Source organism: Entelurus aequoreus, linkage group LG18, assembly GCF_033978785.1.
Source record: "Entelurus aequoreus isolate RoL-2023_Sb linkage group LG18, RoL_Eaeq_v1.1, whole genome shotgun sequence".
NCBI lineage: Eukaryota > Metazoa > Chordata > Actinopteri > Syngnathiformes > Syngnathidae > Entelurus > Entelurus aequoreus.
This window is the reverse complement of record NC_084748.1, coordinates 34752049-34769476: the sequence shown is the minus strand read 5'-3', so window position 1 is coordinate 34769476 and position 17428 is coordinate 34752049. Positions and strand designations below refer to the sequence as shown.

Sequence of the window (17428 nt, the reverse complement as noted above, 5' to 3'; positions counted from 1 at the left end):
GAACTTGTTTAAGAAATGTTCATATGCTTCATCAACCTCTTTTTCATTATACACATTGTCCCAATCTTGCTTTTGTAGCTCAATTTTGAAGGCAGTCATCCTCTTCTCTGTGCATAGTCTTCGAAATGTCCTTTTGTCTTCCATGTTCTTCTTGTAGTTTCCATCATATATTGTAAAAACTGGCAGATGATCACTAACGTCGCTTATAAGTAGACCACTTGTAGTGTTATTATCAAAATCATTGGTAAAAATATTATCAATAAGCGTGGCACATTGTCCTGTGATTCTACTTGGCTTTGTGATTTTAGGAAATAGACTGATGCTGTACATTGTATCAATGACGTCATCAATAGACTTTTGCTTGTTGGGGTTCAATAAGTCAATATTAAAGTCACCACATAAGAACATTATTCTTTGACCATTGTCCATGTAAGTTGCCTTGATCCATTCTTCAAATGTTTCTATACTTGACTTAGGTGATCTATATATACAACTGATGAATATGTTTTTGCTTTTTTCCTGACATATTTCAATGGTTATACATTCTAAGATATTATCTATGGCAAATTACATGTTTTTTACCACTTTGTAGTTCAGGTTCTTCATCACGTACACAGCTACTCCTCCTCCATTTTTGTTGGTTCTGTTGATGTAGTTTAGTTAATATCCCTCCAGATCAAAATCTATTCCTTTTTTATCATCAATCCATGTTTCTGTGACAGCAATCACTTTGAAGGGTTCGTTGATGTGTTCCAAAAAGTTCTTAATGTTGTTGTAATTTGCATACAAGCTTCTACTATTAAAATGAATAATTGAGAGTGGAGATTTATTTGTGTTTTCAAGAAAGAGAAACTATTCTACAACTCATGTGTGAGAGAATGTAAAAACAGAGTATCTACAATGGGCAATTATCATGAGGTTAGACCATCTACAAGAGTGTTTCTGTGGGGTTTTGTGGGATCACTCTTGGCTCCCAATATGTGTTCTATCAACCTAAAGGTGTTTGATGTGGTTGAGGTAAAAGCTCTGTGTCAAGGTCTTCTAAAGATGTCCTATAATGCAAAACCAACATGTCTTACCTGTTGGTACCTGTTTTTGTGCATTTGGGATTCCCGTAAATCCCGAAAATCTTAAATCAAACCATGAAGGCTTAGCGGAGATATTTAAAAAACATTCTTGCCTTCTGCCAAATTTGCGCCAAATGAGCAGTTTGGAATTTGAGACAGTAGTACGTCAGTGTATATGTCCATATATGTTTCTGCATATGTCCACCATTTTTACTCAGTTGTAGACAATAAGTTTCTTCTTTATCTCTTGTTGTGGGCAGACTGTTTCGTACATGCACATGCATGCAAAAATTAATTAATTAATTAATTTGAAAAAATAAATAAAAAAGGAGTGTATTATATCCGTCACTAGAAAACTACAACATGGCTGACAGTGTAGAGAAGCAGTATTAGAAGGGGATTGTACTGGAGGAGGGCTTTGGCACGTAAATAAGATCTGAACATCCAGAAACTGGCTTGAAGATGGTTTGTAAAACTAAATTAATGCACAGTTTTGACTAAAGAATCAACATTACATGTTATGTGGTTTTCCTGGATCTCGCCAATGCCTTTGGCTCAGTCCCTCACAACCTCCTGTGGACAGCTTTCGACTACTTCAGGGTCCCAGCAGCTCTCACAACCCTTGTCAAGGCCTACTTCCAGGACGTCCAGCTATGCGTGACAACTGCCGAGTACACCACAGCATGGCAACACCTGGAGGTGGGAATCATGGCCGGCTGCACCATCTCCCCGCTGGCCTTCACCATGGCCATGGAGGTGATCATCCGGGCATCGCGATGGGTGGTTGGGGGACAGCTAATAAGACCTGGCCTGAGGCTGCCGCCTGTCAGAGCCTACATGGATGACCTCACAACACTCACCACAACCAAGGCTTGCACTGTACGGCTTCTGAGAAAGCTCCAAGAAAACATCGAGCTGGCTCGCATGAAGATCAAGCCAAGCAAGTCCAGAAGCATCTCTATTGACAAGGGGAAACTGTCACACCACCGCTTTCACATTGGTGAGGAACCTATTCCAACAGTCTCCGAGAAGCCTGTGAAGTCCCTAGGTCGTTGGTATGATGCCTCCCTCAAAGACAAAGAGCAGGTAGATCAGCTCAGGAAGGAGGTAGCCAGCGGCCTGGAGAACATCGACAGAACCCTGCTTCCTGGCAAGCTGAAGCTCTGGTGCATGCAGTATGGACTACTTCCACGCCTATTGTGGCCACTAACCCTCTATGAAGTCCCGCTCTCTAAGGTGGAAAAGCTGGAGAGACTGGTTAGCTCATATGCAAGGAAGTGGCTTGGCCTTCCCAGGTGCCTCAGCAGTATTGGACTCTACGGCAAAGGAATGTTAGAACTGCCCATTTCCAGTCTCTCAGAGGAGTTCAAGTGCGCCAAAGTCAGACTGGAGATGATGCTACTGGATTCGAGTGATCCATTTGTAGCCCAAGCTGCCCCCATTCTGGCTACTGGGAGGAAGTGGACCCCACTGGCTGCAACTGAGCAGGCTAAAGCAGCACTCAGGCACAGAGACATTGTGGGCCGAGTGCTGCAGGGGAGGAGTGGTCTTGGCCTTGGGGCCAATACACCAGCCTGGAGCAAGGCCACTCCATCTCAGAGACGCAAGCTGGTGGTCCAGGAGATACGTCGGGAAGAGGAAGCAAGAAGGTGCGCACAAGCTGTGGCGCAGGCAAAACAAGGGCAGTGGATGACATGGGAAGGAGTAGAGAAGAGGAAGATCTCCTGGAAAGAGCTGTGGGAGATGGAGGCATTCAGGGCAAGCTTTACCATCAGGGCTGCCTACGATGTCCTGCCTTCTCCAAAAAACCTCAGCCAGTGGTATGGTGAAGACCCCACATGCCCTCTGTGTCCGAGTCCAGCAACACTGAAGCACATCCTGGTGGGCTGCAAGACCAGCCTCACCCAAGGCCGTTACACCTGGCGGCACAACCAGGTGCTAAAGTGTCTTGCAGCAGTGCTGGAAAGTCGACGGACAAGTGTCAATGCCCTTCCTCCTTCGTCATCCCGTTGGCAAGCAACAACATTTGTCCGGGAGGGCGAGGGTCAAGCCAACCTCACCCCCACAAGACCAGACACTGGACAGCTAGGCGGGGCACGGGACTGGAGACTGCTGGCAGACCTGGGCCAGAGACTCTGCTTCCCAGGTGAGATTGCGTCCACCAACCTACGGCCAGATCTTGTTCTGTGGTCAGCTTCGCTCAGGCTCGTGTACATCATAGAGCTCACGGTGCCCTGGGAGAGTGCAATGGAGGAGGCCTACGAGCGCAAGAAGTTGAGGTACACTGAGCTTGCAGCCGATGCGCAACAACAAGGCTGGAAAGCGAGGGTACGCCCAGTGGAAGTAGGCTGCAGAGGATTCGTGGCCACCTCAACATCCAGGCTCCTCAGGGAAATGGGAGTGCGAGGGAAGGCCCATCGACAGGCAGTGAAAGACCTCTCAAAAGCCGCTGAAAAGGGGAGTCAGTGGCTGTGGGTCAAGCGAAGGGACTCCACCTGGGCTTTCAAGTGAGTGATGCTATCTAGGGAGTGATCCTGGGACGCTGGGACTCACTGCTGAACCCTCTGGAGGTGTCGTGGGCCTATCAGCGAAACACTGAGGATGGGGGGCGCCCACTTGATAACCCAGAGGATGCCTTCACTCACTTGACCATCCCACTAAGTCGCATAGGTGTCTCAAGTATGCATTAGGGGATTGTAACATCTAGTCCTACACAACAGACCTATGTACACCACAAGAAAATGTTCTTAAATCTACAAAAAAATATAATATCACCCCTTTAACTTATCCATCACGAATATTAACCTTGCTTTGTGCACTGCTGCAAGTAAGGGTGAGAATAATATATTGATATACTGTAACAATATCTTGCGATAGCAATATTCTACTGATATAATATTGATTAAATAATTTATAAATAATTAATTAAAAGTATTGTTATTGGCCTATTGAAATATAAGGACGACGTATGCAAGTGCCAGCAAACTTGATCCACTCCCTGTACAATTGCAATAAATTTAAATCAATCATTTAAGTTAAATTGTTTTTGGATTAGTCCAATTTATGGTAACGGTCATCTAGTGTACATACCGGTATACAACTTGTTTTGAAGGTGACCTATTGTGCAAAACCACTCTTTCTTACCTATGTTGCACCATGTTTTATTTATTTGAGATCTGCACAAGTCTTGAACATTTGAAATCAAATCAAGGTATGGCGGGTATATTTATAAAACAATCTTGCCTTCCTTCATACATTCTCCAAACAAGCTGTTTGGAATTTAAAGACTGTCTGTAAAACATAATCTATGCAACATTTTGATCAAAGAACCACCATTACATGTTATGTAGACCACAAGGATATGTTTTAAATGTAGGAAAAAAAATCTTAATATGACCCATTTAAGCTGCATTTTAAATTTATCAGTGAAATATGTTGATTATCACAATACTGTATTTATCGTGACTCCAGTATCCTGATATGTTTCATTCATTTTTTCATTTTTCTTTATTTATCCAGGTAAAAGCTCATTGAGATTAAAATCTCTTTTGAGTGACTTGGCCAAGAAGGCAGCAAAACAGGTTTCATAATACATATAACAACAAAAACAACAACAGTCGCACACTATAATAATAACAAAAACAAATTACTTACAACATTTACATAAAAAACACACAATAGGTAAAAAAAATTAAATGCTTCAGTAAAAACAATTCACGATCCTTTAAAATGGCCTGAAATTCCCCCAAAGTGATGAGTTCAGGTAGACTCTGATCCTTTTGAAATTAATTCCATGACCAGGGAGCATCATATCTGAAGGAAATTTTTTTAATTTTTTTTATTATTATTTTTTTTTTACAAGGTTTGTGTTGGCTCTAGGAATCAATACTCCAAGGATGTCCCCTGACCTTAAAGGGGAACTGCACTTTTTTTTAAATTTTATTTTGCCTGTCGTTCACAATCATTTTGAAAGACATGATGACGGATTGACCTTTTTTAATGCATTCTAACTTGTACATAAAAGTAAATAAAAGTCCACTTACAGCGGAGCCAATGGGAGCTCCTCTATTTCGCCCATAAAATCCAATGAATAACCATTCAAAAACTGCCAACAATACTCAATTTACATTTCGTGATTTGAATATTATCCAAGTATTAGTGATATTGTTACCATAAGTGCTAATGCAGACAAACTATTTATAGCGGCGCCATGATCACTTCCATGTGTGTCTATGTTTACATAATCAAGTGATCTGCTGTTTTCTCGCTTCCTTGCTCCCTGTAATTTTACGGTAGATCATAAATCATGCATCTCACCTGGACATGCCTGTCCTGGTTGTCTGTTGAACAAAAGATGCATTGTCGTCTCCTTATGTTCTTTAGAAGTATCATGTTAGATCAATCACCAGATTACTTTTACAAACAGTTTTTAAAATCAACTAACACACATATTCATGACACTAGGAATGCCAGCAATGGCTATTTGGCACTTCCTGCTCCCAGGACCAATCTCCTCAAACATACAGTCATGTATAGATGTATATCATTCTGCAATCGGTTGCCATCTCACATTAATCTCTCACAAAGTAAATTGTCATTCAAGACAGCTTTGAAGATACACCTATTGCAGCTGACCACATGACGTGAATTTTTAATACTGGGTTCAACTAGCTTTTTTATCTTATTTTGTATTTTTCCTTTGTATAATGTTTGGTAATGCATGTATTCTTTGTATTTTTATTTTGTATGCTCCTATATGGACCCCAGGAAGACTAGCAGTCGCCTTGGCGTCAGCTAAATCAATAAACAATAAACAATAAACATGAGATGTCGTAGTAGGTATTCCAACAAGATGGTACATTTTGACAGCTATTTAGGACCCGAAACTGTGCGAAGACAACACGAAAAGACACTTGTCTGCCCCCCCCTTCCACTCCCCATTTGTTCCTGAGGATTATGAGACATTCTTCACCTAAATGGGAATATGTGAACATCCAAGCAAACGGCATCCTGATGACAGCAGACGTTGCACAATATGTGATGTTTTATTATGTTTGTTGGCTCTCATAAAGTCTGCAGGGATTAATAATCAGTGATAAAGAAGAAAAAAAGCAAACGGTGTGATGCGTTCCGAAATTAATGCGCCGCGTATGCTTAAAATGATCAAAATACGTAAATATTAAATGTCATTATATATGTGCCTGTTAGTACGTTATTTACATCATGTACTGCAGGGGTCACCAACGCGGTGCCCGCGGGCACCAGGTCGCCCGTAAGGACCAGATGAGTCGCCCGCGGGCCTGTTCTAAAAAAAAAATAAAAATAAAATTTTTTTTTTAAAAAACAAAAAAAATTTTTTTTTTTTAAATTAAATCTACATAGAAAAAACACAAGATACACTTTCAATCAGTGCATCAACCCAAACAACCTCCCCCATGCACACTCATCCACACCCACTCACACAAAAGGGGTTATTTCTTTCTGCTACCAATATTCTGGTTCCCACAACATAGACAACACATCTGCAAGGGACACAGTCCCTGAAGCACACATGATTGTATAGGCTGCTGGTCCACTAACATTTTCATTAATTACTATTTTTTATGTAATTATTTTTATATTGTTTTACTTTCTTTTTTATCCAAGAAAATGTTTTTTATTTATTTATCTTATTTTATTTTATTTTTTAAAAAAGTGCCTTATCTTCAACAGACCAGGTTGTCAATGAAATTAGATTTGTTTAAAGGGTTTTTTAAACCAGGCCCAGTCCAGATAATGTCCAAGTCGGACTCAGCAACACACACCTTCATTCATGTACACTCAAATTAGGGAACACAACAACAGATATCATATAATCTATAAACATAATTATACTTTCAAAATAAGCCTTTGAGGACTTCTCATCTTTTTTTTAATGTTTTTTGGCATCATTATCGTTTTCAACCATGTAACTTTCTAAAGTTAGAAAATACTGAATAAATGTTTTAAAGAAAGTAATACAAAGTGAATATCTGTTTTTGGCCTTAAAAATAAACATTTTACTGAGTACTATAATTAAATTGACTAAATCATGATTGTCAATGAACTCTCCTAAAATAACAGAAACCACATTAAGCTTCATAAACAAACCAATCCTTAAACACATTTTTTCAACTTCCACCCAAAACAAAGACACAATATGACAATACCAAAACAAATGCAGGGTGGATTCAGACTCCTGACAACAAAATCGGCAATCATCTGACTCTGTCATATTCCATAATTTTAACATTTTCCCTGTGGGTAAGAAGTTATAAATAATTTTAATTTGAAAATAACGATTTTGCACATCGATAGTGGTTTTATAGATTAGTTTGAATATGGCATCCCATGGCAACAGGCAGTCAAAAAAGTCCTCCCATTTTCCATTTGTGTTGTATGAGGCAGCCTTCAAAGATTTCTTTATTAAATAAAAATTATATATTTTTCTATTTATTTTAGTTCCTTTTTGCCAACTAGAATTTGTTATTAGAGGTTTACAAACTAATAATTTAGTAGTTCCATAATTAATTATTTGTTTCCATCTTTTCCCAATTACTCCAGTTAGTTGATAAAATGAAAAGCTTGAGCAAGCATCACCATACATAGCTCTAAATTCATCATACTTCATAATTTTACCATTCTCATTGATAATATCATTGACAAAAATGATTCCTCTTTCAAACATATTTTTCCAAAAGAAAGGCTTTCCATCTATTACAATATTAGAGTTCATCCATATTAACTGCTGCAAAATATTGTCTCTTTTTTCTGGCACATAAAATTGAAAACACCACTATGAGTGGATTGTTTCCTTTATGAACCCCGCCATGTTTCCCAGCAGACTCTCTGGGAGGGGATCACTTGTAAAAAAGGATACAATTTCTTTTGATACAGTACATGTTTTTTGTCCAACAGGACATTTGACTCAATGTTTAAATACATCTTTGGAACAATTGATGCTTTTAAAGACAGACACATAGCTTCAAGGTTGAGAAGTTTCAGGCCCCCATATTCATACTCTTTGTACGAAACCTTTCTTTTAATCTTTTCTGGTTTGCTGTTCCAGACAAAATCGAAGACCCTCCGCTCATAAATCTTAAAAAAGTTTTGTGATGGAGCTGGTAATGACAAAAACAAATAAATAAATTAAGGAATAATTAACGAGTTGGCAATAGACATTTTACCATACAAGGTTAGGGATTTCCCTTTCCATGATTGCATAATTTTTCTCCAGCTTTCTTAGTCGATTATCATAATTTACTGAGCCTAGATCTTCCAGATTTTCTGGGACAACAACACCAAGTATGTTAACTGTTCCATCTGTCCACAAAACAGGCACTTTGCATTCCATTCAAAAGGACGTTCCCTTTAGATTTCCGATCCTTAACATTTTACATTTATCATAATTAAGCTTAAGGCCAGATTGCTGTGAAAATATGTCCAAAAGATTAAGAAGGTTCCGCAAACAATAAGGAAAAATCTTATCTTTGTGAATCAGCCTTTTCTGACATGAACTTCATCAATAACAAACACAGAACACGCCTCACTGATGCACATCTGCAAGACTCACTCAGAGTTGCAGTGTCAAGTTACACACCAGAGTACAACACACTAGTTAACAGCATGCAATGCCAGGCTTCCCACTAACTGACAAAGAAACAGATAACAGATTTGGTGTCCAGTTCAAAGTGTGACATGATTTACAAATTTGAGAGTTTACTTTTGTATTTTACATGAGTTATTATTTGTACAAACATGGTGCAAAGTAATTCATGATTTGTTAAAAAATGTTAGTGGCTAGCTAGTTAAAATGGGATATTGTGATTTCACAAGACTGTCTTAGAAGTGATCATTTGAAAATGTTCAATTTGAAAAATGTGCACTTAGAGAAAATATAAAAATAAAGTGTTGCATATTGATATTTATTTGTTTCAATATATATATTTATTGTGAGAAATCATTAAGATGATTAGTGTTTCCACAAAGATAAATATCATTAATTATTAATAATAACAGAGTTAAAGGTAAATTGAGCAAATTGGCTACTTCTGGCAATTTATTTAAGTGTGTATCTAACTGGTAGCCCTTCGCATTAATCAGTACCCAAGAAGTAGCTCTTGGTTTCAAAAAGGTTGGTGACCCCTGATGTACTGTATATATAATCTCAATGGAGGTGTTTGTATGTTTTTAAAGGCTTTATAGGCGGAATTGCGCGGCTCCAATAGGCTCCATTGTAAGCTAACATTTGATCGCATTTATTTAATATTTAGAATGCAAAAAAAATAACATCCATCGTCATGTCTCTAATAATGATTGTGAACAATAGGCAAAATAAATTTAAAAAGCGCAGTTCCCCTTTAAACTGTAGCGAATGGAATCGCTACACATATAAGAACCTAAATATGTGGGAACCAGACAAAGAAGCGATTTGTATATAAAAAAATACATCCATCAAGAAAATCTTAGGACTGACAAGGATGGACAGTTTTCCGTTGCATACAAAGCACAGTGGTGGACAAGATTGCCAGAACCAGTAATAAAACGTAAGGCACAGTGATGTACAGTATCCATCTTTTTCCGAAAAGTGTATAGGTGCATTCATAAAAAAGCAAGTCTCCATAATCTAGCAAAGGTATGAAAGTGGTCAGGATCAAGCTTTTCATAACTTGTAAGGAAAAACAAAACTTGTTTCTAAAGAAAAAAACCCATTTAATTTTAAGTTTAGCCACACGTTTTTTCATGTGTTGGACAAGTTCTCATCAATAACAATCCCCAAGTATTTACATGTCGTGACCATTTCAAGTTCAACCCTATGAGCAGTGAGACATTTTTAGAACAGTCGTTTTGAATAATATCTAAAGATATTTAATATATAAAGAACAATATCATATCGTATCATTTTGTGAAGCCATTTCAAATACCCATTCATATTAATAGCAAAGAACCAAGATATTTTAATGGTTATGCATTAGTTGCATATATAAGACATATCCCCAATACTTTAGTCCACATACTATGTTTTAATGCCTGTTATGGTGGCCATTAGTTGTTATTGCACAACTCTAGGAAACAAATGTGTCAAAGGAAATGCTTAAGCTCACAGGTCGGGAATCGTCCCGTCTTTATCTGGACCAAAAAGGATGACTTATCATTCCAGTCATGGTAATTATCTGTCTGACTCACCATAAATATTCCAGGAGGTAATGACTGGTTTCCTTAGCAATCCTTAAGGATTTATAGCATGGTTCTACAAATTAGATGTTTTTAAGACAACTGAGTTCTTGCTCTTCATTATATAACTACACCATTTTGCAATTATCTTTATGAAAAATTCCCTGTCAACATGTCTGATCTTCGACAACAAGCCTTAACTGTCTTACTGTTTCACAAAAACGTAAGAATATTTGTGTAGGTGACTGACAAACAAGCTAACCTGCTGAGCGTTCCTCTTGTCCGTGGTCGCCCTGCGTAGGTTCTCGGCTCCCTCCTTAATCTTCAACTCCTTTCGGATCTCTCGGCGAATTCGTTCACGCTGCTCATCCAGAAGCTGCTGCACGCTGGAGTCGGAGAAGTCTGAGTTCTGATCCAGACCAAGTTGCTCCAGCACAGACAACTCGCCCGGGTCACTCTGGAGGGAAGAAAAGTGGAGATGTAATAAGCGTGCCAACATAAAATGTCTTTTAACGTTAATTTGCAAAAAGCAGACACAACAACAGCAGTCCCCCCACTTTTATAAATGGGAAGTGTTGATGGTGAGTCAGTCAGAAGAGGAAAAGATAGCGGGTCAGGAAAAGGCAGTAATGGGAGGAAAGAGATAGAGAGAAGGATAGATAATGATAAGGGATTTGTGAGGAAAGAGTCAGAGTGAGAAAACAAAAGTAAAGGAATGTAGTTAGTAAAACAGAATGACAGCGGTCTTGATCAGATCATATTTAAAACAATTCAAAATAGACATAATTTTTGTTTCCTGGCATTTAGTTTCCTTCTGGGGAAAAAATAAACACAAGTCAGTACCACCATTTGAAAATGCTGAAACCTTAACTAAAGCAATGTTTCTGCCAAGAAGTACAGTTCGGTATGCGACACCTGAATTTGGTTCGGACACCAACAGCTGCACAAGCTCTGTAAATGGTGTGATGACAGTGCAGCTTGCCAGTGAGTTACTAAAAAGACAAAAAAAAGTTAACTAGAAAAAAAATCCTATTTTAATCATCGGTCAAAACATGCTTTGACCTGGCTGCTCCGCCAACTATAGATATCTAAAAAAGGTGATCTGTGGTTGACGTAATAATGAAATGAAAGGTTATTCCTATTAGCCCAGTGTAGCATCAATATAATTTTGAATTTCAAGCAAAACTTTCAACATAACGCTTGAATACTCAATTTCCATACGATATGTTAACTTAACTTAATGGAAAAAAACTCCTCCTCCTCCTGTTAGAGCTTCCATCACTTCTTCAATCAATCAATCACTTCTTCCTTCTACAACGCTAACATATCTTTGTAAAGTATTACAACTTGCCCCGAAAAAGAATATGTGAGCCAGACACTTTACCAGGAACACACGCGTTAATCACGAAGAGTCCTAACGCTGACTTGCTAATAGTGTACAAGAACAAACAAAGCAAAAAAACCAATCCAACAAAACGTCACCTCTGAGCTGTCATCATCCTCCTCGTCGCCATGCCAACACATAGTTCACGTAGATTTGACAATCCAGAAATCCCAAAAGTCCCCAACAAACACTACTCTCTTCTTCGGTGAGCCTCCCGAGCTTGAATGAGGACAAAATGTTGATTGTCGTTGGGGGGAAAACCCGATAAAAAGAGATAAAGAGAGGGAGAGTAAAGTGAGAGGAGAGGGGTCACGCCTCCTGGAGAGGATATCCGTCCCAACACCAAGCTGCTCAGGCCTTTCCTGTTTCCTCTGCGCAAACTATTCTACGGCGGTCAGCGGAGAACAGCAGCATAGAGAAGAGAACAGTAGACACTTCATATATCAGGAGCATTTCCTCCCTGTCAAAGGTTTTGTCAATCATTTTGGAGATCTGAGCTTGGGATCAGTCCTGGCTTCATGTCTATTCCAGACCCATTTTTGATAAAATCTTGAGGGTGGACCCAAGGAAGGATGTGTTTTCCAAGTATTAGATCAAAGCCTCTTTCACTTCTCAGAGACGCCTATAGAAAATATAATACAGAGCATGAACAGGGCGATATCTCTAACCACACAGATATTTTTATGTGCTTTGGCCTTCTGTCTAAAAGTAAACGGTGTTTGATGTTCTCAGTTTTTTTGCTTTGGAAAAGGTCAGGTCCCGGTCTGGGTCAAGGCTTTCCACAAGACCGTCTTCAGGATTTGTACTGAATGTTTTTGTAATAATGATCAATATGCAAGCAACTTAAACACATACAAGCGCTAAGAATGTTGATCATTGGTATACCTGAATATAAAATAATATATCATTATGTTGAGGACTTGGGGTGTCAGGCAACATAGTTGCTAGATACTGCTGTACTAAACAGTGCGTGGATATAAATATTTTTGCCTAAGTAAGATGATCACCTTTTTGTAGACTTAACCTATAATACATCACAAAACACATTATTTAATAATAATAATTTTTAGAAATGTTTTAACCCCAAACATTTAATACAAATGTGTATCCATGTCCGTCCTAAATCTTAATGTCATTATCCAAACAGCATGTGTAGGTTTTTTCCAAGTACTCTGCATGTTAGGTTAACTCAGTCCTTCTCAAATAATGGGGCGGGCCCCCCCGGTGCTACGCCAGGAGAGGGGCGTGTGACCTCGGGGAACATGTGTTTTTTTGGCCATAACAGAATACGAAGAAGCGAATGTAGCACTTGGCTTCACTGTAACGGTGGGAGACGAGAAAAAGAGTGTTGTTTCATTTAATGTTAATAAGCTTACAATGTTATGCAGAGGTACAGTTATAACAATTTTACAGACAAATTATACTATTTATAGTCACAGTGGAGATTCAGGGAGGCCCAAAATATGTTCTTCTTCCGAGGAGGGGTGTAAGAGAAAATATTTGAGAAGCACTGGGTTAAGTGGAGACTTCAAATCATCCGTATCTGTCCATGGCTATGTTCACAATGCAGGGTCAGATGTCCAATTCGAATATTTTTGTCAAATCCGATCTTTTTATGTCGTCGTCCACATTTTAAAAAAACAATGCAATGTCTAATGTGAATGCAGTCTGGCATACATGCAAACATGAAGTCACACGTGCTGCAATGTTTACGGAAGTAAATACGGCTCCATTTCTGATCGGTTTCAGCTATGGCGCATTTGTGGCAATTTCAAGGATTTTGTGCAATCAAAGTCAACATTTTCTGAATTATATCGTATACGATTGAGAAGGAAGAGGGTAAGTATTTTGGCTCTGGCAGTTTGTAGGACATTTGACCTCATCTGCTCTGAAAAGCATGTGGGCGAGCAGTCGGAGACAGTCGTGGTGGAACATTGACGTGAGTTACTATTATAACATATTATTTTCACCTGTTTTCTGCTCATTTTGTCAACTATTTGTTTTGTGACTGTCTATTTTAGCAAAGAATTATGACGCTTATCCCTTTTTGATGACGTTTTGGATGAGTGCGACTGGAGCATTTAGACTGCGGTCGCATGGCATACATATAGACCTGGGGCCGATAACAAATTTTGCTTGACGATATATTGACCTACAATAGGTGGGCGGGGTTTGGTGGTAGCGGGGGTGTATATTGAAGCGTCCCGGAAGAGTTAGTGCTGCAAGGGGTTCTGGGTATTTGTTCTGTTGTGTTTATGTTGTGTTACGGTGCGGATGTTCTCCCAAAATGTGTTTGTCATTCTTGTTTGGTGTCGGTTCACAGTGTGGCGCATATTTCTAACGGTGTTAAAGTTGTTTATACGGCCACCCTCAGTGTGACCTGTATGGCTGTTGCATAAAGCCGTATATATTACGTGACTGGGCCCGCACGCAAAGACAGTGCCTTTAAGGTTTATTGGCACTCTGCACTTCTCCCTACGTCCGTGTACACAGCGGCGTTTTAAAAAGTCATAAATTTTACTTTTTGAAACCAATACAGATAATCTTGAAACCGATACCGATAATTTCCGATATTACATTTTAAAGCATTTATCGGCCGATAATATCGGCAGTCCGATATTATCAGACATCCCTAGTTGTATTTCAAGTGGGCGTTGTTGGGAGTCGCGCACATTCGGCAAACTGTCTTCTCGGTCTTGATAGGCTCATCTTGTTCCAAAGGTTTAAACTGAAATACTCCCACATTGGTGCAGTGGCATTTTGGTTTTGTGATCATTTTGTCTATGTTAGCTGCTACATGCTAACTAGTTGCACTCTGTGTTGCTAGCCGGCCAGCGTGACCGTGTCACTGCACAAAGAGTCAAGTAACTTAACGAGGACAAGCTAATTCACCCAGTCTTTTCATTCCGCTATGGTACAAACGAGCGTAGTCGTTAAAAGCGACGGAACGCGTGAATGCTCTTGATGCATTTAGATGGCGATTTATCGATGCTGGAAAACTTACCGATAGAGATGTCCGATAATATCGGCAGTCCGATATTATCGGCCGATAAATGCTTTAAAATGTGATATCGGAAATTATCGGTATCGGTTTCAAAAAGTAACATTTCTGACTTTTTAAAACGCCGCTGTACGGAGTGGTACACGGGCGTAGGGAGAAGTACAACGCGCCAATAAACCTTAAAGGCACTGCCTTTGCGTGCCGGCCCAATCACATAATATCTACGGCTTTTCACACACACAAGTGAATGCAAGGCATGCTTGGTTAACAGCCATACAGGTCACACTGAGTGTGGACGTATAAACAACTTTAACACTGTTACAAATATGTGCCACACTGTGAACCCACACCAAACAAGAATGACAAACACATTTCGGGAGAACATCCGCACCGTAACACAACATAAACACAACAGAACAAATACCCAGAACCCCTTGCAGCACTAACTCTTCCGGGACGCTACAATATACACCCCCCGCTACCCCTACACCCCCCCCCCCCCCCCCACACACTCGAGCGCGGCCACCGCTGCTGCTCACTGCTCCCCTCACCTCCCAGGGGGTGAACAAGGGAATGGGTCAAATGCAGAGGACACATTTCACCACACCAAGTGTATGTGTGACAATCATTGGTACTTTAACTTGAACTTAACTTACCTTTAACTTTAATTCAAGATTTGCAAAGGGGAGTCGGCTTCACACAGGTCTAAATTATTAATCCACCTGACTTGATTAATTCTATCATATAATGTATATGTTGAAAATTACTTTTAAAACCAAAGACGAAATATAAAAGAAAGAACGCCACTTCACCCTCATGTTTTTCACCTCGTGTCACAGCTCATGGCAGGAATGACGTAGCCCGAGAACTAAAAACACTCTGGAACGCAGCGGAAAAGTGATTCTACTTGACAGTATGAGCAGTGGAGCGGAAGCCTTGGGCTAGAGAGAATATACGATCTGGAAAGTAGAGTAAAATTGGTGTGGATATTAGGGTACTGCAGTCACTTTTTGGCTGTGTTCCTTGTGTGTGTTAACCACTCACTACAGACATTGCACAAGGTAAGAAATGAAAGGCAATGGTGAACACAAACCTAAGAATATGTCAAGGAGCAAAAGCCAAAGAACTCCACCCATTTACAGTGACATTGCTCTGCATTTGGAATTCTATTTGAAAATATATCTCCACCTGCAGCCATGAGTAGTCATCAAAGGTATACTCCTGAATAAAAGGAAAGCGTTACACAGACATGGAGAGACATTACCGGTGAGGGACCATCTGACAAACAAAGAGAGAGCATGGCGGGGACAGGAAGAGAGGGAGGAGAGATGGATGAGGCCACGCCGAGAGGGTCACGAGGTTGAAGCACACAGACGAGACAAATAAGCACAGAAAAGAAAGCGATAGCAGTGGTGCCCAGAAATTTAAAAAAAAAACCACAACAACAATCCATTGTGACCAGGATAGACGACAAGTGCAGCAGTCAGGTGTTTCTCTTAAAATTACTTTAGTTGTTTCTTGTCTTGTTCCCAAGCCCCCTACTGGCGACATGATATTATTCACCGGCAAACGTTAAACTCATACACACTTTTTGCTCTAAAGATTGTTGCTTCTCTAAAGCTTGTAGTGAGGATTGAATTTGACCCAAAATGAGCACAAATCTGAGAAGTAACAGTACTGTGCTGCCATCACTAGGGATAAAAAAAAAAGTTAAACTGGGTTGCTTTACTTTGATGTTTCTGTCAACAGAATAAAGCTTCTTTATTCAAGACAGTTCATGAAATGCTACTTGTTACTGTTCTTTAAAGAATTTAAAAAGAAAACCCTAGACATCCCAAAAGTAATTACACCCTCCAGATATCAGCAACCATCTTTATGACAGTATTTCTTCAATACTAAGGAAATGTAATTTACAGTAGAACTTTGGAGTAGTCAGTGCACAGCCTGTATAGCAAGTTAGATTAACCATCCACTATAAAGAACCCAACATGCTGTAAATCCATTATTGTGTAAATAGCTGGCAAAAGTCAAGCATGGTGGTGGTAGCCATGGACGTAACTACCATTGAGGACACCGAAGTCATGTCCTCAGTATTTTTTTCAAAGTGGCAAAAAGAAGATGATATAACTGACTGCAAATGTACTTTTACAACATCATGTGTGCTGTATATCACCATGCGTAGATCATCCTCTCTCAATATACTATCTTTGATAATAGTAACCGCTACAACTCAAACAACGTAAAGCAAAGAAATCCACTTTTACTTTAGACATTATCCGAGCCGAAATGTTAACATAAAATCATACTGATGTAACTAATGTTGCTTTCACCTGAATGAAATTGATGTGAAACGCTGTCGGTATAATACTGTAGTTCTGTCAGTCAGGTGCCACTGCGCCCTAAATGCAGAACACGCGCTCTGCGTAAGGCTTCACGATCAATGATGTATTCCTGGCCAAGTCATGCTCTGTCACTGATTAAAATATGAAAGTAAAAATTCCCTCCATCACTTCTGGGGGCTCCGTGGCGGATGTCATTAGTACTTGCAGGGCAAACAAGAAGGTCTAAAGTTCGAACCCTAGTCGTGGTTGAAAATTTGGTATGTTTTTTTACATATATTTTAATGATGTTGAAATTGTTTAATATGCTAAACTTCAGGATATTAATAAAAAAGTGGACTGTTACAAACTCCTGCTGATGATCAAAGATGTTAGATGAGTGATAGATAATTATAGCTTAATGAAAGCTTTTGTTATTCTGGAAATGTATAGTGTTGCTCAAGGT

The 17428-nt window shown here is 39.4% G+C and overlaps 1 protein-coding gene across 3 annotated transcripts in view; it reads right to left on the bottom strand.

The window, feature by feature from the left end:
- The window catches only part of pkn1a (protein kinase N1a), an 88302-nt gene that overhangs the window by 41013 nt on the left and 29861 nt on the right, over window positions 1-17428 (bottom strand). The window contains exons 1-2 of one of the 3 annotated variants that reach the window (XM_062027046.1): window positions 11742-11973; window positions 10522-10716 (exon numbers count right to left, since the gene is read on the bottom strand). In XM_062027046.1, the coding sequence (XP_061883030.1) occupies window positions 10522-10716; window positions 11742-11783 (237 nt within the window). In that variant the 5' untranslated portion in view covers window positions 11784-11973. Of the gene's footprint in view, window positions 1-10521; window positions 10717-11741; window positions 11974-17428 lie in introns of those variants that run through there. The other 2 variants (XM_062027044.1, XM_062027045.1) reach the window with 2 other exon arrangements.